This window comes from Lampetra planeri, chromosome 1 (assembly GCF_965212315.1).
Source record: "Lampetra planeri chromosome 1, kcLamPlan1.2.h2, whole genome shotgun sequence".
Lineage (NCBI taxonomy): Eukaryota > Metazoa > Chordata > Hyperoartia > Petromyzontiformes > Petromyzontidae > Lampetra > Lampetra planeri.
In genome coordinates, this window is record NC_136107.1 from 18,537,453 (window position 1) to 18,563,371 (window position 25,919).

The 25,919-nt window shown below is 50.2% G+C and overlaps 1 protein-coding gene across 1 annotated transcript; it reads left to right on the forward strand.

The window, feature by feature from the left end:
* Positions 1-25,560, forward strand: LOC144723451 (uncharacterized). Its single transcript, XM_078602223.1, has 13 exons — positions 1-183; positions 412-484; positions 610-779; positions 1,912-1,987; positions 4,397-4,516; positions 4,857-4,971; positions 6,774-6,843; positions 7,872-7,979; positions 8,836-8,916; positions 9,011-9,092; positions 23,475-23,545; positions 24,911-24,968; positions 25,259-25,560. The coding sequence occupies exons 2-13, from the start codon at positions 412-414 to the stop codon at positions 25,558-25,560; spliced, it is 1,326 nt and encodes a 441-aa protein (XP_078458349.1). The 5' UTR covers positions 1-183.
* The last annotated feature ends 359 nt before the right edge of the window (positions 25,561-25,919 follow it).

Genomic DNA, 25,919 nt, shown 5'->3' on the forward strand with positions numbered 1-25,919 from the left:
CCGCAGACGACACGGACCCTGGCTCCCCGTCACAGCGTGAAGATATTTTTGTTATTTACTAAATTGAGTGCTGCTCTTATAATTACAATTACACTATTGGTGTGATTTTGTTTTTGCGTAAATTTAGTTTTTGCCTCACGTTTGCCCGTCTGGGATATTTTTCCCCTCACGACGTGGAATGAGGTGTGTCGTTGTACTTTTTATGTTCACCTCAGACATTAAAAATTATCCTTAACATTTTATATAATCAAATGCCTTCCTTGAGCAAGTAAAAATGGCAATTGGGTGTCTGATGAAAGTAAATTAAATGATTGATTTGATTCGAAGAAGCGTTATCTTGTTACCTCCTGAGGCAGATTTTAATTGTGACCTGTTCGAAAGTAATTTAATTAGCGCGGTCTTTTCCCTCAGATGGAGAAAAAATATAGCTGTGTCAGCTTGACAAACTCGCAATATGAAGACATATTTAATGCTGCAATTAATGGTGAGAAAAATAATGGGATTTTTAAAACAAAAAACGAGTTAATATGCAAACATTCCACTTACAAGCCAAGGGCTGCTTTTCATAAAACCACAATGAGTCACTTGATTTGTATTTATCTCGTTAAGGTGATCAAAAAGAAGTTGCGACGGATGATCCTGGGTTGGATGGGACAACGAGGGTGTTTGAAACTAACCCTAAAGTTGAATTTAAAACGGACGAGGCGAAGCTTTGCATTGCTACTTTAAAAGTGGACAACTCAGAGTCGAATAATAGAAGAAAGCAAAAAAAAGCGAAGGTCAGTACGATTGTAATGTTCGCTCTGCATTGCCCGCAAATAAATAACATTTTACAGGATAGTAAAACAAACATTGTTCCCCTTTTTGCAATTGGTAATTTCCCCAATTTTGGTCGGAATCTGAATATTTATACTCTTAGGTTTTTTCGGTAAAGCCACATTAGGTTAAAAATAAATAAAAATTAATATAAATAAAATAATAAAATAATGATGATTAATGATCTTATTATTATTTCTATTATTTTTAGTTTTTTTCGGTAAAGCCACGTAGGAAAAAATAATAACAAATAATAGAAATCAAATATTTAAATAATGATTTATTATCTTTTTTCTATTATTATTTTTATTATTTATTTTTATTTTTACCTTCGTGACTTTACCGAAAAAACCAAAGAGTATGAATCCTTGCAGTCACGAAAGCTTCAAATCTAGAATCTGAATATTTACTTCAACTGCAGGAGGAATCCGATGAGCTATAAAGCTCTTTGTTGTTTTCACAGATGCCCATTAGGGGCCACGGGGTAAGAACGTTAACAAACAATACAAATACACGATTTGTTGTGCAAAGTCCAGGTAAAGAAATCAGCAAAATACATACAAATAAAACTAAACTATCCTAGAAGGCATCTTAGCAAGGCCGCTGAGGTATTAACTTATACTGGTAGGAACCTCCTGGTTACACCAGCCCACAAGGGATTTTTGTGTCCGTCCGTCGTGCATCCAAAAATGGGAGGGGTGGGGCTGGGTGGGGAGGCGCTGGGTGGGGAGGGGCTGGTCACCCCGTGGTGCCCTTATAAAACTCAACGTTTAACCTACTCACGCCGGCTTGTGCCCGCCCTCACAGTCGGGCATATTTGCGGAATACACCACGCCGCCGTTGACCCTGGCCATTGACCGAGCAACCCAACGTTCCTACCAGCAGCTTTCTCCACAGGAGGAATGTGTTTTCTGAGAAGCGACCTGGCCACAAATGATAAGCTCAAAAAAGTGGCCTTATCATTTTGGACATTGATAGCAGCTAAATAATATCGGCGCACGCAATTTAGTTACGCGTTGGGACTTTCACTTTGTCACAGAGCCTAACGTGACTTTTCGTTGTCTTGTTTTTATATCGCAATTGTCCCGCGTGCAGGCTGAACGTCTCAATATTAGTGATGCACTGTTTAAGCGTAACGCCACCCCTAAGTTGAACAATTGTGACATGAAAGGTAAGAACAAACATTTTCTGAACAGCGACCCTTTTTGCACGAGAAATATATTGTGAAAAAAGCAGTGTAGAATGAAGAAATACATTTGGCAATGTGCCTTTTGACATGCAGTACCTTCAAATGTTTCACAGCCACTGTATTCTTTGATAAATATAAATGTGTCTTTGACCCTCCACCACCCGACACAGCCAGTATGGTTTATCACGTTCATAAAACGTGCCAATTAGTCACTACTTCAGCCCACCTGTGTGTTGGAAAAAGTAGTAACTCATTTGCACGATTCGTTTACGTGACAAACCTTACTGGCCGTGTCGGATGGTGGAGGGTTATTAATAGACGCAACATTTATACTTACGCGATATAACCCACAAACCTCTTGTTATGAATAATATTTGGTAGGCGAAAGCCTGCGACATCTTCATCTGGCTACTCTATTCTTGACTAGAATTGCAAATGTAAATTGCCATGCTCTGCATTCACTAACTTGTGCCAACCTCGGCAAAAAGGTCGCTTTATACACAATATTTACTACTATATTTACCCAAGAATGTCAGTGTGTAACGCGCGTGACGTCACTCCACGTCGACCAGTCCCCCTCATTAATAATCATGAAAAAGTTACGTCCTCCACATTAATAATCATGAGCGGGTGACGTCACTCCGCATGGAGAACCCCCCCCCCACTAATATAATCATGAGCAGGTGACGTCACTCCACATTGAACAGCCTCCCTCAATAATCATAAGGTGACGTTCTCCAAATGGACCCCCCCCCATTCATAATAATTAGCGGCTGACGTCACTCCACATTGGGGGCCTAGGCGCCTCCTCCCCCCTCCTCGGCATCAACTTACAAACTCTTTGGTTCTTTCGGTAAAGTCACGTAGGTATAAAATAAGAGAAATCACGACGTTTCTGGCGCAACACAAGCGTCCATGATCAGGTGGGAAAGCATGGTCTGCTGCTGAGGCAGACTGTTTTAAAAGGTTTGAAATGGGTGTAGCTCAAGGGTCATAAAGAAGTTGCGGGGCTAGTGATGTTAGGTGCTGCTACTCACTAACAGCACTTGCCGTTTGTGGGTCGATGCAAAAAAAACCTGACTGCACGGATGTTGATGTTGCCAAACTCGGTTGTTGAGAAACATGCATTCAGATGAATTACTACGATAATGAGCCAACACGCCACATGGGGGGGGCGAGGAGCCTCCTCCCCCCTCCTCAGCGTCAACTTATAACCCTCACTACAAAGGCAGAACCCTCACGTCACGCAATCTCCGTAACGCTATTAAGACATAGAAGTAAAAAGGACGTCATGATGAACAAGGTATAATGGTAGGTTTTTACCCTTTTAACTGGTACAAAACTGACACCTTTATTCAAGGCATCATGTTTGCAATGACCACAACACAAGCAGTCAATAAAGCAAACAAAAAGAAGCAACTCTGATAAGGATAATAATATGCACTGTCCTTGAAGTTGATTGGCCCACACCCGAGACGGCTTTCTTTAGAGCCTAGTCCCCATTGGTGTAAGGCCAGATGACACCAGAAGGCGTACAACTCAAAAACAGTGCAATATCAGAGTATTGAGAGTTCGGGGTAAATGTCTACCCCGAACTCTCAATACTCTGATATTGCACTGTTTTTGAGTTGTACGCCTTCTGGTGTCATCTGGCCTTACACCAATGGGGACTAGGCTCTAAAGAAAGCCGTCTCGGGTGTGGGCCAATCAACTTCAAGGACAGTGCATATTATTATCCTTATCAGAGTTGCTTCTTTTTGTTTGCTTTATTGACTGCTTGTGTTGTGGTCATTGCAAACATGATGCCTTGAATAAAGGTGTCAGTTTTGTACCAGTTAAAAGGGTAAAAACCTACCATTATATTTTGCCACTGGTAAAATGGATGAACAAGGTATTATAACCTTTAAATGAAATAAGTGTGTCACCGCAGCCTTACACATTGCATGCGAATGGATGCAATGAATATCACGTCACGGGCTGCTTTTCGCTTGCAAGTTTCAGATTTAATGCAATACACCTGTCCTTGGACGGGCAAAAGGCTAGTTTAGAATATTTGGCTACTATAAATTTTCACGCAATAACCCACTTTGTTGAGCTTTCATTTGTGGCCAGGCCGCTTCTGGGAAATAAGTTAATACCTCCAATGGGCTTTGCCTGCTTGGATGTTTTAGTTTTATTTGTACGTGTTTCAGCGATTTGTTTACATTTCCTGTACTTGGCACTCCTATCGTGTCTTTGTTGTTGTAACGTTCTTACCCCGTGGCCCCTACTGGGTATCTGTGAAAAAAAGAGCTTTATTGCTCATCGGATTTCTCCTCGGCAGTATAATATCAATATGCTGATTCTGAAGTGAAATGGGTTTGTTTGTTTTTTTCATTTGGTTGATTTCAGAGTATGGATATGAAATCTGGGTGCAATGCAGCAACCAAGTGTGCGGCAAATGGAGACGTCTCAATAATGCCCCGGATACCTCGGTGCTCGTTGACGTGTGGACGTGTGACATGAACAAGGGTATCGACGAGTCGAACTCACACCGCCCCCCCCCCCCTTTTATAATCTACAGAGCATTTAGTTCTACGTACGGCCACAATACGTTTCAAACCGAATCTTATGTATTTATTTTGGTTCACCACATCACTGTACTCGATATATTTCATGTTAATTAAATGCAACCCATTGCAATGCTTCTCAGAACAACAGGCGTTTTCATAGTTCTAGGAAATGTGCTTTAAAAAAATGTACAAATATACCACACCAGCTTGCATAATTACACACATTTTCGGCTGTGTTTGGTATTTTCCTTTAATTTTGCATATGTTTAATTTAATCTATTTCCCCCTCTACCCCCTAGATACAATGTACAACTCATGCAGCATCGCAGAGGAGGAATGTTGCTATGAGAGTAATGCAGAGACAGACTTTCAACCTGGTTTCCTCGTCTGGGCAAAGCAGTTTGGTTACCCTTGGTGTGTCACTGTATGAAATTAACACGTCTAGGTAGATTTTTTACTTAAAACTTTCGTGACTACAGGAATTCATATTCTTTGGTTCTTTCGGTAAAGTCACTTAGATAAAAAAAAAAGTGAATAAAAATACAAATTTAAGAAAAATAATAAAAAACAAAAAAACACGAATGTAGACTGTAGCCTGGTTCTTAACCTCGGTGAGCGTACTGGCAGTCTATAATGTAAACTGTAGCCTTTTTTTATTCACTTTAGGTTTTATTATTTTTCTATCTACGTGACTTTACCGTAAGAACCAAAGAATACGTCTAGGTAGACTGAATGTTTGAGAACATGAAGCGTGGTTCATGTTTGAGAACATGAAGTGTGGTTCATGTGTATCGAATGAGATGATTCATGACTATCATGTTCCAGACATTGCTGTAACATACAAATTGTCAACATACACATGTAGTGAGTCCAACTGAGTCACAGACGTTGTCTTGGGAGCAACACTTTATTCAGTAACTCAACGTAACATAACACAACCTACACTTGGGTGTTGAATGCCCATCTAGCCATGCTACGGCAGAACTAGACACGGTTCGCTATCACGGCCCGGACCACATGCTGGGTCCCAGACCGTGTGGCTAGAGGCTTCTTAACCAGACGTTGATCTTCATCACCAGCAACACGAAGAACCCCGAGCCCCTCACGGGGCCCCCGTTATATCCCCCTGGACTGGGGCTGGCTACGCCCCTCGCCCCATCCACCTTCTAGAACTCTCGAGCTCTTTCCCGAAGGCTCCCGAGAGCTCTTTTATACCACGTGACCGCCCAGTGGCCCCCGTCCACCGGTGGCCCCCCTCCAATATCATAGGGTTATGTGTCGGCAGGTCAACCAGCGTATCATGCCCCAACGTAACCCTGGCTGGCTGACACTCCCTCTCGCTCCCTCACCGGGAGCCCGCACCGCACACTGTACGTGGTGCCTCCGCGCTGACCAGCGCTCACCCAAGCCCCGCTAGGGCTGGTACCATGTCCAGCAAGCGGGCTACACATAATTCCAACACATTATCCGCCGTGGCTTCATAAGCCCTGCACCACACAGTGACATACAGTCACGACACACACATTTAACATTTTAATGCAACAACACTGTCTTCACAATTAAAGACTTGTTTATTATTTAATTTGTAAATCTGCTGGAACAATTTTTACCACTTATTATTGAAAACAATCAGAATTAACGTCTGATCTTCCCACTACAGGATATGTACAGACCTTTTTCTCAATCCACTAGTGGATGAGGGCCTCCTCACCATGGGGGTCATTTTACCATACTTCACCATGTTGGTCAGTACAGGTTGGTGAAGGCAGGGAGCATAGGCTACGGGGCATGGTACAGTACAGTATAATCATTAGTTTGTCTGATAATGTAGCTCCACATTAGCCGATGACACCGATTTGTATGTATCATGGTTGCCCATCCAAGCACTATCCAGGCTCAACTCTGGTGGGTTCTAAATAGATCAGATACATTTAAGATATATTGGTTAAAAGCACTGCTGTGCATATAGCACTCAAAGTAATACTTGTTTTGAAGATTGGCCTTTAAGGTGGAATAATTTCTATAGTAGCAATAACACAGTATGTACTGTATTTTAATATCAATGGATAACATTTTTTTATTTAAAACTAAATTTGCATTTAGGTTGTAGGCACGACTAGTGGAATATGACCTCTGTAAAATGTTCATTACGTATGTTAAAATACCGAATGTTGTAAATGCAGTGTGACATCTAAAACTTAATACATTGTTTTAAGGTGGCCGGGTATGGTAGAAAATGATCCAGAGACGGAAAAATATTTCCTTGCCTCCAAGAAAAAGGGTGTGGTAGGTGATATCACAATTTTTATTTTAATACTTGCTTAATGTATTTTTCATTTACTCTTTCTTAATTATTTTTGAATTACATTCACAATGGATAGCTATAAAATGTGAATATATTTAATGTGCAATATTTAGGAAATTGGTGTCAGCTTTCAAATAACATGATCAAGCGGGAGCGCATTTGCCACTTGTTGCAGAGGTTGGTGATTCGAGCCCTGTGGCTGCCCTAGTTAATACACGTGTTGATGTCACGTTCGAAATTTGAAATCAGTAGAATGCCTTATTTGGATAACATAGCAATGTCACCTGCTCCTGACAAACTATACTCAAAATGGGACCTGTGTTGCCAGTATCAAAATATGAATAAATAATAGGTTTTACCCTTTTTCTAGCAAGAAAACAGGTGTTAAGATGTTCAAACACCAAATAGAAACATTTTGAAAGCAATCAAGTCCGCATTAACCACATGTACTTGTGGTGAACATGCAAACAAAGATGCAAACATCTTTTCACCTATTTTGTTGCCAGAAAGGGTAAAACCTATAATTTTTTCAAAATTTACACATTCGTGAAACAGCGCCTTTTTGATAGCCATGCGCAATAAGAATGGTATGAATATAAAATGTACTGATATGAGTTGATTTAACAATACAAATCTAACATCAAATGAAGCCTGTGCCTTGTCAAGGTTGATATGGGGAAAATGTGTTAAATGCTTTTCTTTTTGTATGTAAGGCTGCATTTTACACAATCCTATTTTTTTTTACAAAAATCAGAGGCAGATATTTGATTCTTGATGTTAGGAATGTTTTATAACGTTAACATGTGGTTAATCTAATAGGTTGTCTTTTCTGACCATATTGTTATGTGTGGTTATGCAAAAATAATTATTTTGTAAAAATGAAGTCACTGAACTTGATGGATTTCTTATTTTCTCAATTACAAATTCAAACCTATTACACTTATACAATTGTAAATATTGTGCATTCAAATAATTTACTATTTCCATATTTACTGGACAATGTGTGCAGATGAAATACCACGTGACATTTTTCGACAACGTAAGTTCTCGATCATGGATCCCCACCTGCTTCATCAAAACATTTGAAAGCTCCATGGAGAATATGTTTTCCACGAAGGTTGGTGGCATACAAGTGTAGGACTCATACAAGGGTTGTCTTTCTCTCCTCTTTATTTTCCTCTTAGAGTCCACCTTCGCCGCGCCACCGCTCCGCATCTCGGCGCGGCCTCGCTCCGCTCCGCCTCTCTCTGCTGCGCCACCGCTCCACGTCTCTCCGTGCCCTCTACCTCACTATCGCTACGCTTGTCGTCTCTACGGTTTCTCCTACTCTGCATCCTTCCGATGCATGGCTACCCTGGTTGCTCGCTGCGTTCTCGCTACCACTGTCTCTCCGTGCTTTACTCTACTAACACTGTCTCTACACACTTTACTCTACTATCACTTGCTCTGCGACTCTCCGGGCACCGTTACTGCAGCTCCATCCACGACGCCGACTCGTACAGGACTCCCTTCTCTCCGTTGCGCTCTGGCTTATATCCCCACACCAATTAATCTCCCTAATTATCTCTACCCCCCGCTTATCGCTCGCCCCCTGGCCCCCCGTGTCACGTGGCCTTGTTTTTGCCGCCGGAGCAACGCCAGCTAATGCCCAATTACCTTTCCAGCCAATCACTGGCCTGTGTCCTCCCGGCTACCCTGACACCTGTTTCAACCCTTAACGACCCACTTCGCCTAAAGTCACAACAACAACCATTACCTCACATCACCCCACTGTACTGTGCTTGCTTGCACAGCAACAGAGGCGGTGGATGCGTGGCGCGCTATACTCAAGCCCTACACAAGCATGAAATGTATTGTTTGTAATACCTATTCACATTTGAGAGAGTACGTGCCTGTGCTCCGATTTTCTAACAACTTTCACATATCGATGTACATACTGTATGTGGCGACATGACCTTACATGTTATTTCCAGGGTCAAAATGGTCGAGATTTCACAAAAAGGATTGCTGATGCTGTACGGAAAGCAAACTGCGCCACGAAGATGAGTATACAGGTGAGGTTTCCTTTGTTTTTGTTACGGCTTCATTACATATACACTATATTATTAATAAGTATAACTCATTAGCTTATGCTGTTGTTATTCCCAGAAACGCCTGGATGAGTTTGGATTTTCAGAAACGTATAACCAAGATGCAGAAATGGAATACAAAGATACCAATAGCTCCCAAGGTACTCAACTATGGTTCAAGTATTTTGTAGAGTATTGTGAATCATCCATTGCAGCTGAATGAAGGGTAAACATGTCTAGTGGGTTCTATGGAGGCACACGCTTGAACTTGGAGGCAACACGTTTATTACACAACCCCAACAGGGTAACTACATAATGTAACAACGGTTAACTATACCACGACGAGGTAACTACAGAACTGGGTCAGTCAGCCAACACACTGCCTGACCCACGATGCCGAACGTGATGACCGAGGATCGAAGAGACGTAGCATTCCAGCAGACAGCAGTGATTGCTCTCGGGACCTCCCTTTTATGCTCCCGAGTGTGGCCTCGCTCCGCCTTCGGCCACACCCCCTTCTGGATCTCACCAGAAAGTTCTCGACCGAGCTCCACGTGTCCATCAAGCCACCCTTTGGGCCCCCTCACTACCCTGTCCCAGTCACGTGCCCTCTCGGGTTCACCCAGATTGTCACGTCCTTACTTGCCCTCTCTCTGACCGTCACCAGAACCATGCTCCCTAGGGCCCGCTTCCATGCCATACCTACTCTGGTGCCAGAGGCTCAAGATGCACAGTTCCTCTCTTATGACAGTAGCTGGCGCTATACGGCATAGTGACTCCATTTATGTCACTACACATGTGTAGAAGAGTTGTCGACGACTCAGAGATGGAGGTAAAGGTTAAGGACTTTCGCCGTCGGTTTATTTGATATCTTTCGGGGGGAACAACTCCCAGGGGATAAGGGTCCCGGGCTAGGTCCCTACTGGGTCCCGACACAGCCGGCTGCCCCGTGCTGTCTCCTCTGCGCCGGCCGTGGGGTCAACAAACACGGCCGACCGAGGAGCACGGCCACGTCCAGCTCGGGCGCTATGCTACCCCTATCCCTACTCTCTTGCCCCTGGCTCCCCGTTCCACCCTCTTCGGACCCTCTACTCCCGCTATGACCCCGCTTACGTCACAGGGTCTCCCCTTTATACTCGAGGAGCTGTGTCGTCATGTGCGCCGTCCAGAGCGCATGACCCCACGTCCTGTGACGCCATCACACCGGACAGCGCACACGACGCCACTACCCTCTTCTACTCCTCTACACGTGTAGTATCTTGAATGAGACGGAGACTTCTTTTAGAGGCCACACGCTTTTATTTCAATAAACACTAGTCCTCCTGACTCACTGGGGGAACAGCCCAACCACACAACCTAGGGAGGTATGGCCTCCACTCTATTCCCTACTACTCTCCTTCCCTAGCCTACAGCTACTCAGCCCAGGGACGCTTAACGCCACCCTCAGCCACTCAGTCCCGGCGGGGCAGCATCCTCGAGGCTTGGGGTCCAGGATCTCCGGCGGCACCTCCTTCAGCTTCAGATGAGATAGACTGACTCCCGCTCTCCGGGAGCCGTCTTATATATCGCCTCTCTGAGGGGTGGGGGTGTCTCGGGGCCCTGGCTCTTGCCAGCCCCCTCCCCTCAGAGCGGTTCCAACCGCCTCTCGTCCCTGCCGGTACGGACCGGTCCAGACCGGTACGTACCCCTCCCCTAGGTTGTGTGACCTGTGTGACCTGTGTCATTTTTGACCACCACAACACCCCCCCCTATACAGCCCGCAGCCGCCCCGGCTGCATCACTATACACATCCCAACCCTAACTCGCGAACCAGGAATTCTGAACACCACAAGAACAATGCGTGAGCCTCAACACAACAATAACAATAACATAACAATAAAGCACAACAATCCCCAATAATTTACCCCAACCCCCCTGTACACAAGAACACTGCGGACACACCACACCAACGAACAGACCCCGCGAGGAGGCAGTGTATCTGCGACAGGTCTCAGGAGAACCTGAGACCCTTCGAACGAGTCCGTGTGGCGGGTCCATCGCAAGAGGTCAGCGTTCCTTGCGGAGGGTCAGGAGGGGCCAGATGACGGGCGTCCGGCACGTCCCGAGGCCCCGGGGACAAAGCCCGTGAGCCGTCTTCCTGCTGGACAGGCGGCCGGGCCGCTTCCCGCTCCTCCGGTGAGGCCACCCTTGGTGGACTCACACCTGCAGCATCCGAAAGAGTGGCAGGGGGTTTCGGAACAACAAGGGGATCACGAGGCCCCTCCCCCAGCCTGCCGGACCCATCACGCGGCCGGCCCCTGCGAGATGAAGGTGTGTGAGTGCGTGGTGCGACATAGGGTTTCAGGCGCGAGGGGTGCACGTACCAAGAGCGCCATCCGCACGCGACCCTAACACACTGGTCCCGAACGACCTGAACAATGTCGACCGGCCCCCTCCAGGCCCGCAGAAATTTCGATGACGTTGACAGCGGCACGCCTTATCCCCTACTGCCCATTTGTGCACCGTAACCCGGCGATCATAGAGACGCTCATTCGCTCGTTGCCTAGCCCTGGAATTTTCCTGCGCGGCCACCCTCGCCTCGACCAACTTCCGAATATTGAACTGAGCGTGTTCGGATAGTTTCGAGCGCGACGCCGCCGTCTGGACCCGCAATTGCACCTCCATGGGGGGGTCGACATCCCTGCCATGCATTAAGTAGAAGGGCGAATAGCCCGTGGCCGCGTGAGGCGCCAACCTATATGCGGCCAGAACTCCGGGAATCCTCAGGTCCCAATCCAACTGTGTGTCGTCCACCTGATGGCACAACATCGAGGTAATGGTCCGGTGTAGACGTTCGACCATACCATCGGTCTGCGGGTGGTAGGGGGAAGTCCGGACCTTCTGTGTGCACAAAAGGTCACAAACCTCCCGCAGAAGATTGGACGAAAAGTTCTTTCCCTGGTCGGTTAGCAGCCGTTCCGGGGCGCCCTTATCCAGGACGTAGCCCTGGAGAAACGCCTCCGCAATGGCTGCCGCCGACTGGTTGGGGAGGGGCCAGGCCATAGGCCAACGGGTGAAATATTCAACCCCAACCAGCAGGTACTTATTACCCCGAGCGGTGACAGGGAAGGGACCCAGAATGTCAAGAGCCACCAACTCGTTAACCCGGGACACCTGAATCGACTGAAGGGGTGGGCAAGCCGCCCTAGCCGGGTGTTTCCGCCGCGCACACTGCGTGCAACTATTCAAAAGGTCGGCGACATCGCGCGCCATTCCAGGCCAAAAAAAATCCAATTGCAGTGTAGCGAGCGTTTTGTGAATACCCAAATGCAGGATGCGTTCGTGCGCCGCCCACACGGCTCTGCCCCGCAGAGCGGTGGGGACGACGATTTTGTAACCCCGCGAGCTGGCGTCCCATGACATGAGGAGACCCTCCCGCAACATGACAGTACCTACCCTTTCCTGACAATTTCCCCCTCTCTCCGCACGACGGCGTAACCTGAGGAGGGAATTGTCCTCCATCTGGAACCGTCCCCATTCGTCCAGAGGCAGATCGAGGAGCGAGTCGCGAGCGACCAACACCTGCAAGTCCCCCTCGGCGACAGGTTCCCCATCGACCACCCCTGCTGCCGCCACCAAGGGAGAAGCCGGAGCAGTGCCCGTGGCCGATTTGCATCTCCCCGAGCCCATAAAACACGCGCACCCATCACCCGGAGGAAGGCGTGACAAGCCATCCGCGTTTGAATGTTGTGTCCCCTTCCGGTACACCACCGTGAACGTGTAGTCCTGTAGGACCTCAAGCCAACGTGACAGCTGGCCGGACGGCTGGTCTATTTTCAACGCATACTGTAGCGCCGCATGATAGGAACGAACCGTAAAATGCCTACCGTACAGGTACGGTCGATAATGTTGAACAAACACGACAATAGCGAGCAGTTCACGGCGAGTGACGCAATAACGTTGTTCTGCCGGAGACAGGACTCTACTGCCGTAGGCAACGACCCGTTCGACCCCGTTGACAACCTGCGAAAGCACCGCGCCGATGCCGGTATTGCTGGCATCGGTGTCCAGGATGAAGGGCAACGTGAAATCGGGATAGCATAAGGGAGGGGCTCGGACAAGGGCATCGCGAAGCGCCCTGAACGCCCTGTCCTCCTCTTCCCCCCAATGGAACTTATCCCCCTTAGCCGTCAGAGCATGAAGGGGTTTGGCGATCGTCGCAAACCCCTCGACAAACCGGCGGTAATAGGACGCAAAGCCTATAAAGCTGCGGACTTCCCCCACAGACGTGGGCATGGGCCACGTTCTTACACAGTCAGTTTTAGCAGGATCGGTGGCTATACCCGTAGAACTGACAACGTGGCCGAGGTACCGCACCGATTCACGCAACAGGAAACATTTCTGAGGCTTAAATATAAGGTTAGCCGATCGCACTCTGAGAAATACAGCCCGCAGTCTGTCCAGATGTTCATCAAACGTACGGCTGAAAATAATTACGTCGTCCAGATATATAAGACAAGAGTCCCACTGCAGGCCAGCGAGGACCAATTCCATCAATCTCTGGAACGTCGCTGGAGCTGAGTGCAATCCCATGGGCAACCGATTGAACTGATAAAGGCCCTGTGGCGTACGGAACGCGGTCTTAGGTTTGGATGCCTCATCCAAGGGCAGTTGCCAAAACCCCGACAAAAGGTCCAAGGTTGAAAAATACCGCGCCCCGGCCAAGGCATCGAGCGACTCGTCCATGCGAGGGAGCAGATACGCGTCCGCCAGCGAAACCTTGTTAAGTTTCCGAAAATCCACGCAAAACCTCAAACTGCCATCATGTTTTTTAACTAGCACAATCGGCGCACCCCATGGGCTGTTGGAGGGAGCCACAATGTCCGCGGTAAGCATGTCATTCACCGCCAACCGGACATGTTCCTTCTCTGCCGGACTCAATCGGAACGGATTTTGCCGAATGGGAGCGGAATCCCCCGTATCAATGTGGTGTTTCAATAGATTAGTGCACCTAACATCGAATTTGTGTTTGCTAAAAACATCGGGAAATTCACGAAGCAACATGCGAAGCTTTAATCTTTGTGACTCGGAAAGATTTTCAGCCCCTGAACAGAGAGAATCCATCCATACCTCATCGACACCCACCTGCGTCCCGAACGCCGGCGCCTCACCGACATGAGCCGCGACGGAGTCAGTGTGCAGCGGCAAGGACGCATGTGCAATCACAGCCCCTCGGTGCACGACCTTCGTCCGCAACCCCGCATTCAGCACCTGAATGAAGGGCTGTCCTTCTCTAGGCACAAGCGTTTGTGCACCCACCAGGTCCAACCCTCGCTCGGCCGTATTGGAAGGAGACAACAAAACCCCCGACGTAGCGTCCGCCTCCAGTGGTTTGCGTAACTGAAGCGGTATTAGCATCTGCGCACCCGGCGGAATCCGCACGGTTTCAGACGCCTTAGCCGGAACAGTCACGCAAGCTGTGCGTAGCCGGGTTGGTGAGGGCAGAAACGCCATCCGGCGGCCCGAAGGAAGCTCGATGCAGCCTTTGTCAATTAAAATTTTGATGGGCATCCTCCCCAAGAAGTCCGTACCCAACAAACAGGGAACGGCCAGGGCATCGGAAACCAAAACGGGACCAGATAATTTAATGTCGCCAATACAAATTTGTGCAGTTATTTGGCCAATAATCCCCAGGGAACCCCCATTCGCCGCAAAGCAAGGGACGGAGACCGGGGCGAGTGCCTGACATCTCTTTGGTAACACGTTGTATATGAGGTCGGATATTATAGTAGCCGAAGCACCCGTATCGACCAATAATCGAAATTGAATCTCGTCAATATCCCCGAGAATAACCGATGAGCCCGTCGCCGCGGCCACGACCCTGTGGGCCAACTCGGACCACTGAACCGCGCGAAGTGGCCCCCGAACATCAGCCCCGTTCCGCTCCCCACCGCTCAACGCAACGCGATTTAGTGGCGCGCCGATTCGCGGTGTATGCGGTGTATGAGATGCGGGCAGGGACCGTGTGCGTGAGGTGTCGCGACATGCCTGGGGTTCTTGTGGAGCGGCCGGCGGACGGGCGGACGATGGTGGACGACCCGGAACCCGGCGCCGGGGTGCTGGGCAACCCGATGCCAGGTGACCCTGCTGGCCACAGTTGTAGCACGTGACGCGGGCCCACGCCCGCGGGAATCCGTGTCTCCGCCGGGGTTCCCCTTGGCGAGGCCGGTCAGCCCCCCTCCAACTGGCGGCCCGCTGCGACGCGAAGGCCTGGGTATCCGGGACCTCGTCTACTCTTGCAGTGGCGCACGCCGCCACCTGCCCATCCCGCTGGAGGAGCAATTCTGTGTGCAGGTAATGTGCCGCCCCCAGCGAGGAAAGGTTAGCTTCGTCTTTGACGTGGACGGCAATTCTCAGTTCTCGAGCCAGCAGCAGCAACTTCTCGAGCACGATGGAGTCCAGGCCCACATCGTCCATCCAAGGATAGGCCGCTTGAGCCAACGCCATCAGTGCACTCTGATAGGCAAGGGGAGTCTCGTCCGCCTCCCTCCTCCGACTGGCGAAACGATGTCTTGTTTCGGATGGAGGTCCATACACTAAGGCCATCCGATCGAGGGCCTCCTGCAAGGTGGAGCGCTCCCTCCGTGGAATGAGGAGGAACGTGTCCAAGGCCACGTCGTCCAGGGCGGAAGGCAGGGCTCGGAGAGCGATGTCGGCAGACCACCCAGCCGTCTCGGCATTTGCCACGAAACGGCGTGAAAAAGCAGCCCAGTCCCCCCCCTTTGCCGCGAAAACCTGCAGCGAAGGCAAGCGCTGTTGCAGCGCCGGGATGTAGTCCCCCCTTGAAGACAGCAACGTCCCAAGTGTAGTATTTGAAGCGTCTTCCGGCGGCAGAATATCCGACCGAATCGGCGGGCACCTTCCCGAAAACTCTGCTCCTCCCGGTGGAAGGCCGCCGACGCCGGATGTGACGCGGGCCTCCTGTGCCCCCTGACCTCCTGGCCGGTTGACGTCATTTCCCCCGGAAGCGGTGAACCCCCCTGCGGAAGTGACGTCATCTCCGGCGGCCGCATTCCCGGCGGAAGTGACGTCTTCCCCTCCGGAGGTGACGTCAAAATTTTGCGCGGGAATGGCGCGTTTCTCGGCGGGAACCCCTGCCATCCTCCGGCCTGGTCCTCCACCCGGTGCTCCCGCTCCCCCCAGCGTGAGCTCGTCGAGGATGGAGGCAGCGGCATGGAGGAGATCGGCCAGCCGGGCATGGGCCGACTGGATCGCCCATCCCGACGTTGGCGGACTCCTGGAGGGCCCCGGAGAACCCGAGCCCGCCGCCGCAGACCCGTCCCCCGGAAATGGCGCTCCCGCCTCCGGCTCAGTGTCGCCCTCAACGTCCTTCTCCTGGCCCCTGGTGAGCGCTTTCTGTCTTGTTTCCATGTTGGCGAGGTTCTTTGGCCGCTTCTGACACCAATTGTAGTATCTTGAATGAGACGGATACTTCTTTTATAGGCCACACGCTTTTATTTCAATAAACACTAGTCCTCCTGACTCACTGGGGGAACAGCCCAACCACACAACCTAGGGAGGTATGGCCTCCACTCTATTCCCTACTACTCTCCTTCCCTAGCCTACAGCTACTCAGCCCAGGGACGCTTAACGCCACCCTCAGCCACTCAGTCCCGGCGGGGCGGCATCCTCGAGGCTTGGGGTCCAGGATCTCCGGCGGCACCTCCTTCAGCTTCAGATGAGATAGACTGACTCCCGCTCTCCGGGAGCCGTCTTATATATCCCCTCTCTGAGGGGTGGGGGTGTCTCGGGGCCCTGGCTCTTGCCAGCCCCCTCCCCTCAGAGCGGTTCCAACCGCCTCTCGTCCCTGCCGGTACGGACCGGTCCAGACCGGTACGTACCCCTCCCCTAGGTTGTGTGACCTGTGTGACCTGTGTCATTCTTGACCACCACAACACCCCCCCCTATACAGCCCGCAGCCGTCCCGGCTGCATCACTATACACATCCCAACCCTAACTCGCGAACCAGGAATTCTGAACGCGACAAGAACAATGCGTGAGCCTCAACACAACAATAACAATAACAAAACAATAAAGCACAACAATCCCCAATAATTTACCCCAACCCCCCTGTACACAAGAACACTGCGGACACACCACACAAACGAACAGGCCCCGCGAGGAGGCAGTGTATCTGCGACAGGTCTCAGGAGAACCTGAGACCCTTCGAACGAGTCCGTGTGGCGGGTCCATCGTAAGAGGTCAGCGTTCCTTGCGGAGGGTCAGGAGGGGCCAGATGACGGGCGTCCGGCACGTCCCGAGGCCCCGGGGACAAAGCCCGTGAGCCGTCTTCCTGCTGGACAGGCGGCCGGGCCGCTTCCCGCTCCTCCGGTGGACTCACACCTGCAGCATCCGAAAGAGTGGCAGGGGGATTCGGAACAACAAGGGGATCACGAGGCCCCTCCCCCAGCCTGCCGGACCCATCACGCGGCCGGCCCCTGCGAGATGAAGGTGTGTGAGTGCGTGGTGCGACATAGGGTTTCAGGCGCGAGGGGTGCACGTACCAAGAGCGCCGTCCACACGCGACCCTAACACACTGGTCCTGAACGACCCGAACAATGTCGACCGGCCCCGGCCAGGCCTGCAGAAATTTCGATGACGTTGACAGCGGCACGCCTTATCCCCTACTGCCCATTTGTGCACCGTAACCCGGCGATCATAGAGACGCTCATTCGCTCGTTGCCTAGCCCTGGAATTTTCCTGCGCGGCCACCCTCGCCTCGACCAACTTCCGAATATTGAACTGAGCGTGTTCGGACAGTTTTGAGCGCGACGCCGCCGTCTGGACCCGCAATTGCACCTCCATGGGGGGGTCGACATCCCTGCCATACATTAAGTAGAAGGGCGAATAGCCCGTGGCCGCGTGAGGCGCCAACCTATATGCAGCCAGAACTCCGGGAATCCTCAGGTCCCAATCCAACTGAGTGTCGTCCACCTGATGGCACAACATCGAGGTAATGGTCCGGTGTAGACGTTCGACCATACCATCGGTCTGCGGGTGGTAGGGGGAAGTCCGGACCTTCTGTGTGCACAAAAGGTCACAAACCTCCCGCAGAAGATTGGATGAAAAGTTCTTTCCCTGGTCGGTTAGCAGCCGTTCCGGGGCGCCCTTATCCAGGACGTAGCCCTGGAGAAACGCCTCCGCAATGGCTGCCGCCGACTGGTTGGGGAGGGGCCAGGCCATAGGCCAACGGGTGAAATATTCAACCCCAACCAGCAGGTACTTATTACCCCGAGCGGTGACAGGGAAGGGACCCAGAATGTCAAGAGCCACCAACTCGTTAACCCGGGACACCTGAATCGACTGAAGGGGTGGGCAAGCCGCCCTAGCCGGGTGTTTCCGCCGCGCACACTGCGTGCAACTATTCAAAAGGTCGGCGACATCGCGCGCCATTCCAGGCCAAAAAAAATCCAATTGCAGTGTAGCGAGCGTTTTGTGAATACCCAAATGCAGGATGCGTTCGTGCGCCGCCCACACGGCTCTGCCCCGCAGAGCGGTGGGGACGACGATTTTGTAACCCCGCGAGCTGGCGTCCCATGACATGAGGAGACCCTCCCGCAACATGACAGTACCTACCCTTTCCTGACAATTTCCCCCTCTCGCCGCACGACGGCGTAACCTGAGGAGGGAATTGTCCTCCATCTGGAACCGTCCCCATTCGTCCAGAGGCAGATCGAGGAGCGAGTCGCGAGCGACCAACACCTGCAAGTCCCCCTCGGCGCCAGGTTCCCCATCGACCACCCCTGCTGCCGCCACCAAGGGAGAAGCCGGAGCAGTGCCCGTGGCCGATTTGCATCTCCCCGAGCCCATAAAACACGCGCACCCATCACCCGGAGGAAGGCGTGACAAGCCATCCGCGTTTGAATGTTGTGTCCCCTTCCGGTACACCACCGTGAACGTGTAGTCCTGTAGGACCTCAAGCCAACGTGACAGCTGGCCGGACGGCTGGTCTATTTTCAACGCATACTGTAGCGCCGCATGATCAGAACGAACCGTAAAATGCCTACCGTACAGGTACGGTCGATAATGTTGAACAAACACGACAATAGCGAGCAGTTCACGGCGAGTGACGCAATAACGTTGTTCTGCCGGAGACAGGACTCTACTGCCATAGGCAACGACCCGTTCGACCCCGTTGACAACCTGCGAAAGCACCGCGCCGATGCCGGTATTGCTGGCATCGGTGTCCAGGATGAAGGGCAACGTGAAATCGGGATAGCATAAGGGAGGGGCTCGGACAAGGGCATCGCGAAGCGCCCTGAACGCCCTGTCCTCCTCTTCCCCCCAATGGAACTTATCCCCCTTAGCCGTCAGAGCATGAAGGGGTTTGGCGATCGTCGCAAACCCCTCGACAAACCGGCGGTAATAGGACGCAAAGCCTATAAAGCTGCGGACTTCCCCCACAGACGTGAGCGTGGGCCACGTTCTTACACAGTCAGTTTTAGCAGGATCGGTGGCTATACCCGTAGAACTGACAACGTGGCCGAGGTACCGCACCGATTCACGCAACAGGAAACATTTCTGAGGCTTAAATTTAAGGTTAGCCGATCGCACTCTGAGAAATACAGCCCGCAGTCTGTCCAGATGTTCATCAAACGTACGGCTGAAAATAATTACGTCGTCCAGATATATAAGACAAGAGTCCCACTGCAGGCCAGCGAGGACCAATTCCATCAATCTCTGGAACGTCGCTGGAGCTGAGTGCAATCCCATGGGCAACCGATTGAACTGATAAAGGCCCTGTGGCGTACGGAACGCGGTCTTAGGTTTGGATGCCTCATCCAAGGGCAGTTGCCAAAACCCCGACAAAAGGTCCAAGGTTGAAAAATACCGCGCCCCCGCCAAGGCATCGAGCGACTCGTCCATGCGAGGGAGCAGATACGCGTCCGCCAGCGAAACCTTGTTAAGTTTCCGAAAATCCACGCAAAACCTCAAACTGCCATCATGTTTTTTAACTAGCACAATCGGCGCACCCCATGGGCTGTTGGAGGGAGCCACAATGTCCGCGGTAAGCATGTCATTCACCGCCAACCGGACATGTTCCTTCTCTGCCGGACTCAATCGGAACGGATTTTGCCGAATGGGAGCGGAATCCCCCGTATCAATGTGGTGTTTCAATAGATTAGTGCACCTAACATCGAATTTGTGTTTGCTAAAAACATCGGGAAATTCACGAAGCAACATGCGCAGCTTTAATCTTTGTGACTCGGAAAGATTTTCAGCCCCTGAACAGAGAGAATCCATCCATACCTCATCGACACCCACCTGCGTCCCGAACGCCGGCGCCTCACCGACATGAGCCGCGACGGAGTCAGTGTGCAGCGGCAAGGACGCATGTGCAATCACAGCCCCTCGGTGCACGACCTTCGTCCGCAACCCCGCATTCAGCACCTGAATGAAGGGCTGTCCTTCTCTAGGCACAAGCGTTTGTGCACCCACCAGGTCCAACCCTCGCTCGGCCGTATTGGAAGGAGACAACAAAACCCCCGACGTAGCGTCCGCCTCCAGTGGTTTGCGTAACTGAAGCGGTATTAGCATCTGCGCACCCGGCGGAATCCGCACGGTTTCAGACGCCTTAGCCGGAACAGTCACGCAAGCTGTGCGTAGCCGGGTTGGTGAGGGCAGAAACGCCATCCGGCGGCCCGAAGGAAGCTCGATGCAGCCTTTGTCAATTAAAATTTTGATGGGCATCCTCCCCAAGAAGTCCGTACCCAACAAACAGGGAACGGCCAGGGCATCGGAAACCAAAACGGGACCAGATAATTTAATGTCGCCAATACAAATTTGTGCAGTTATTTGGCCAATAATCCCCAGGGAACCCCCATTCGCCGCAAAGCAAGGGACGGAGACCGGGGCGAGTGCCTGACATCTCTTTGGTAACACGTTGTATATGAGGTCGGATATTATAGTAGCCGAAGCACCCGTATCGACCAATAATCGAAATTGAATCTCGTCAATATCCCCGAGAATAACCGATGAGCCCGTCGCCGCGGCCACGACCCTGTGGGCCAACTCGGACCACTGAACCGCGCGAAGTGGCCCCCGAACATCAGCCCCGTTCCGCTCCCCACCGCTCAACGCAACGCGATTTAGTGGCGCGCCGATTCGCGGTGTATGCGGTGTATGAGATGCGGGCAGGGACCGTGTGCGTGAGGTGTCGCGACATGCCTGGGGTTCTTGTGGAGCGGCCGGCGGACGGGCGGACGATGGTGGACGACCCGGAACCCGGCGCCGGGGTGCTGGGCAACCCGATGCCAGGTGACCCTGCTGGCCACAGTTGTAGCACGTGACGCGGGCCCACGCCCGCGGGAATCCGTGTCTCCGCCGGGGTTCCCCTTGGCGAGGCCGGTCAGCCCCCCTCCAACTGGCGGCCCGCTGCGACGCGAAGGCCTGGGTATCCGGGACCTCGTCTACTCTTGCAGTGGCGCACGCCGCCACCTGCCCATCCCGCTGGAGGAGCAATTCTGTGTGCAGGTAATGTGCCGCCCCCAGCGAGGAAAGGTTAGCTTCGTCTTTGACGTGGACGGCAATTCTCAGTTCTCGAGCCAGCAGCAGCAACTTCTCGAGCACGATGGAGTCCAGGCCCACATCGTCCATCCAAGGATAGGCCGCTTGAGCCAACGCCATCAGTGCACTCTGATAGGCAAGGGGTGTCTCGTCCGCCTCCCTCCTCCGACTGGCGAAACGATGTCTTGTTTCGGATGGAGGTCCATACACTAAGGCCATCCGATCGAGGGCCTCCTGCAAGGTGGAGCGCTCCCTCCGTGGAATGAGGAGGAACGTGGCCAAGGCCACGTCGTCCAGGGCGGAAGGCAGGGCTCGGAGAGCGATGTCGGCAGACCACCCAGCCGTCTCGGCATTTGCCACGAAACGGCATGAAAAAGCAGCCCAGTCCCCCCCCTTTGCCGCGAAAACCTGCAGCGAAGGCAAGCGCTGTTGCAGCGCCGGGATGTAGTCCCACCTTGAAGACAGCAACGTCCCAAGTGTAGTATTTGAAGCGTCTTCCGGCGGCAGAATATCCGACCGAATCGGCGGGCACCTTCCCGAAAACTCTGCTCCTCCCGGTGGAAGGCCGCCGACGCTGGATGTGACGCGGGCCTCCTGTGCCCCCTGACCTCCTGGCCGGTTGACGTCATTTCCCCCGGAAGCGGTGAACCCCCCTGCGGAAGTGACGTCATCTCCGACGGCCGCATTCCCGGCGGAAGTGGCGTCTTCCCCTCCGGAGGTGACGTCAAAATTTTGCGCGGGAATGGTGCGTTTCTCGGCGGGAACCCCTCCCATCCTCCGGCCTGGTCCTCCACCCGGTGCTCCCGCTCCCCCCAGCGTGAGCTCGTCGAGGATGGAGGCAGCGGCATGGAGGAGATCGGCCAGCCGGGCATGGGCCGACTGGATCGCCCATCCCGACGTTGGCGGACTCCTGGAGGGCCCCGGAGAACCCGAGCCCGCCGCCGCAGACCCGTCCCCCGGAAATGGCGCTCCCGCCTCCGGCTCAGCGTCGCCCTCAACGTCCTTCTCCTGGCCCCTGGTGAGCGCTTTCTGTCTTGTTTCCATGTTGGCGAGGTTCTTTGGCCGCTTCTGACACCAATTGTAGTATCTTGAATGAGACGGAGACTTCTTTTAGAGGCCACACGCTTTTATTTCAATAAACACTAGTCCTCCTGACTCACTGGGGGAACAGCCCAACCACACAACCTAGGGAGGTATGGCCTCCACTCTATTCCCTACTACTCTCCTTCCCTAGCCTACAGCTACTCAGCCCAGGGACGCTTAACGCCACCCTCAGCCACTCAGTCCCGGCGGGGCAGCATCCTCGAGGCTTGGGGTCCAGGATCTCCGGCGGCACCTCCTTCAGCTTCAGATGAGATAGACTGACTCCCGCTCTCCGGGAGCCGTCTTATATATCGCCTCTCTGAGGGGTGGGGGTGTCTCGGGGCCCTGGCTCTTGCCAGCCCCCTCCCCTCAGAGCGGTTCCAACCGCCTCTCGTCCCTGCCGGTACGGACCGGTCCAGACCGGTACGTACCCCTCCCCTAGGTTGTGTGACCTGTGTGACCTGTGTCATTCTTGACCACCACACATGTAATGATTCAGCCACTTGCAGTTTGATGAATTCTCACAATGTGGGGTTGCAATTCAATTCCATAATCAATTTTGCCATTCCTGTATTGGCTTTGAAGTTCATATAAACCAATTTACACGCAAAATTTACGAATGTTTTCATTTTTAAGGGATGTTTAGATATATAATAGTATGTCGCACATTTTCCATTCACACTTCATTGCAAGATAAGAGGGCAGAACGATTACATAGCACCACTCAATAAATGCAATAGTTTTTGTATGGTAATGAAGAAAGAGTACTTTTCTGAAAACGAATGTAGATAAATAAACAGTTTTATCTGAGGTAAACTTGAGTAGACTGAAACACTTATGTTTTGATTTTTCTGGAACAAACCGAAATCAACTGGTGTATGAAGTTACTGTATCAATGTTTCAAATTTACTTAGACTTTGAAGGTGAACTTTCACGTAAAAGGAAGACGTCAAAGGAGCTCAATCAGAAGGCCAAACGGGGAAAGGTAAAATGTTTAGTTTTTTACTTTTGTATTAAATGATGTATGAAATATATTAGGGGCCATCCATAAATGACACACGATTTTGGCCGATTTATTACCCCCCCCCCCCCTCGTCACACGGCGTCACAAAAAGTCAGGCCCCCCTCAAATATGACGTCACAAAGCTCTGCCCCCCCCCCCAAAACCATATTTCCATTTTGAAAATAAAACATGCTTCAAATCACTTTAAACTATTGTCATTGTATTGCGTATTTAATGTGGCGCTGCACTCTGATGTTGTAGGAGGAAACACGTATTAATAAGGAGGCGTTGGAAAGCTGAAATTTAGCATAAAATTCACTTGAAAACATTTAACGTCTAAATAAAACTGCAGATGTTCAGAATATTATAATTAAATTCTCTTAGAATTATAAAATATTAAAAGTAATTATAACTATAAAAAAATACTTGAAACTTCGTAGTAGAACGAAGCAAAATGGAGAGTACAATTATAACAATCATATATTCATTCCACAATGAAAAGCCCTGGTAGAATCATTAGAATCAAAATGTTTTAATAACAATAATTCAAAAATTTTACAAAATGTATGCTTCTCCATTCTCCCATGGAGAAGAAAAATACTCCTTAATACAAATTTGTGTTATAACAGTTCTATTTAATTAATATTTATTTAAAGTTGCGCATTTTGATGTGACGTCACATTTCTCAACCCCCCTCCCCCCCTCGTCACACATCGTCACAAATGTCTGACCCCCCTCCTCCCCTCGGTGCGTGACGTCATTTGTGGATGGCCCCTTATACTGGTAGGAACGAAGTGAACCAGCCTACAATGGATTATATCGTCCGTCCGTCCGATGTCCGATTAGGTGTAGCAACATCGCCCCCTACTGCAAACACTTGGCAGGACCCTACAAAAACCTTTAGACTCAGTGAGGCTTTCCTGGCTAAACAGTGTAACATTCCCTTATAATTCCCTGAGATAGTTTTTAATTAAAACATTTAAATTAAAAATTAACTCACAGCGGCCTAAAGCCTACAGCTAGGCCTAAAGCCTAGAACTAGGCCTCAAACTCTCCCTTCGTATCGTACCCCCGCCATTTCATTTTATTATAGCCATGCATTTGTTCGTTCCTACCAGCCCACCCCGCAGGGACCTGTTATGGATAATGGAATTTTATTTAAAGGAATACATAGAGCTGACTGTAAATGTTACTTTTAATTGATAGATTCAGTTTTGGTACACTATAAATCATCAGTTGGTTTGTAGGTATATATTGATTCTTTGTCGTATAAATTTGCTAAACTGTCTTAGATTTTTGATCATGAGAAAATTTGACATCTGATTAAACAATGTTCCTTTATTACAGAAAACAGATAAGGAGAGCACTGAGGAGAAAGAGCCTTGTAAGCCACCACCACGCAAGCGTAAGTGTACTGTGGCCTGGGCACACGGGCGTTCATCACATTTCCCCTAACAACTTCCGACGATGTTTTTTTTAAGCTCTTCCCAGCAGACCCATGATTATTCGTATTTAATTAAAAAAAAAAGTTAAAATTTGTAAATAATGCAAGACATTTGGAAAATGAATTCAATATACGCAATACAAATCTATTCAAATAAAGCGGCATCATTTTATGCTTTTGTAAGGAATCAAGTCTGCACTTTGTCATACATTTGAAAGTAACTTCTATTGGGTTGCATTCATCTTCCACAGGAAAGAAGGCATTAGATAAATCAAATAAAGATGACATACAAAACAAAGAGCAGGCTAAACCTACATACATGAAAGAGGAATCTGCTGAAGAGAATTATAATAGAGGCCAGGAGGCTCCTAATTCAAATGCAGATATGAAACATGTTGAGGATGAAAAGGATACAACTACTATTCTTCAGTGCACCACCAGTAAAAATATAAGCCCCATAAACAGGGAAATTATCTTTGATAAGAAAGCAGAGAAAACAAAGAAAACAGCTAAAGAAGGCAAGTGTTTTACTCAACAAAAAATTGCAAGTTAAAATATATACTGTTTATTAATTAAATGTTATATATTTTTTTAACTGTTAGGTGTTTCTGTTGAAATTCGAGAATATATATTTTTTTATCCACGTTTTACATGTCTATTGTGGTCATAGTAATCTCACTATATATGAAGATATCCATTTTATAATTGTAATTTAATCAATTTAAATCCGTTATTATGCACACAAACAGTATTTAACGGTATGCATAACAGGTTATGAACACCAACTAATTTGATATTTAACAACACAAAGATTTGCTCACAAACAGCAGGATGGCACAACCTCGATCATGCCTTGTACGTATGTCATGTGACCACCACATTGCATGCATAATGCTCTCAGCTTTGTGGAAG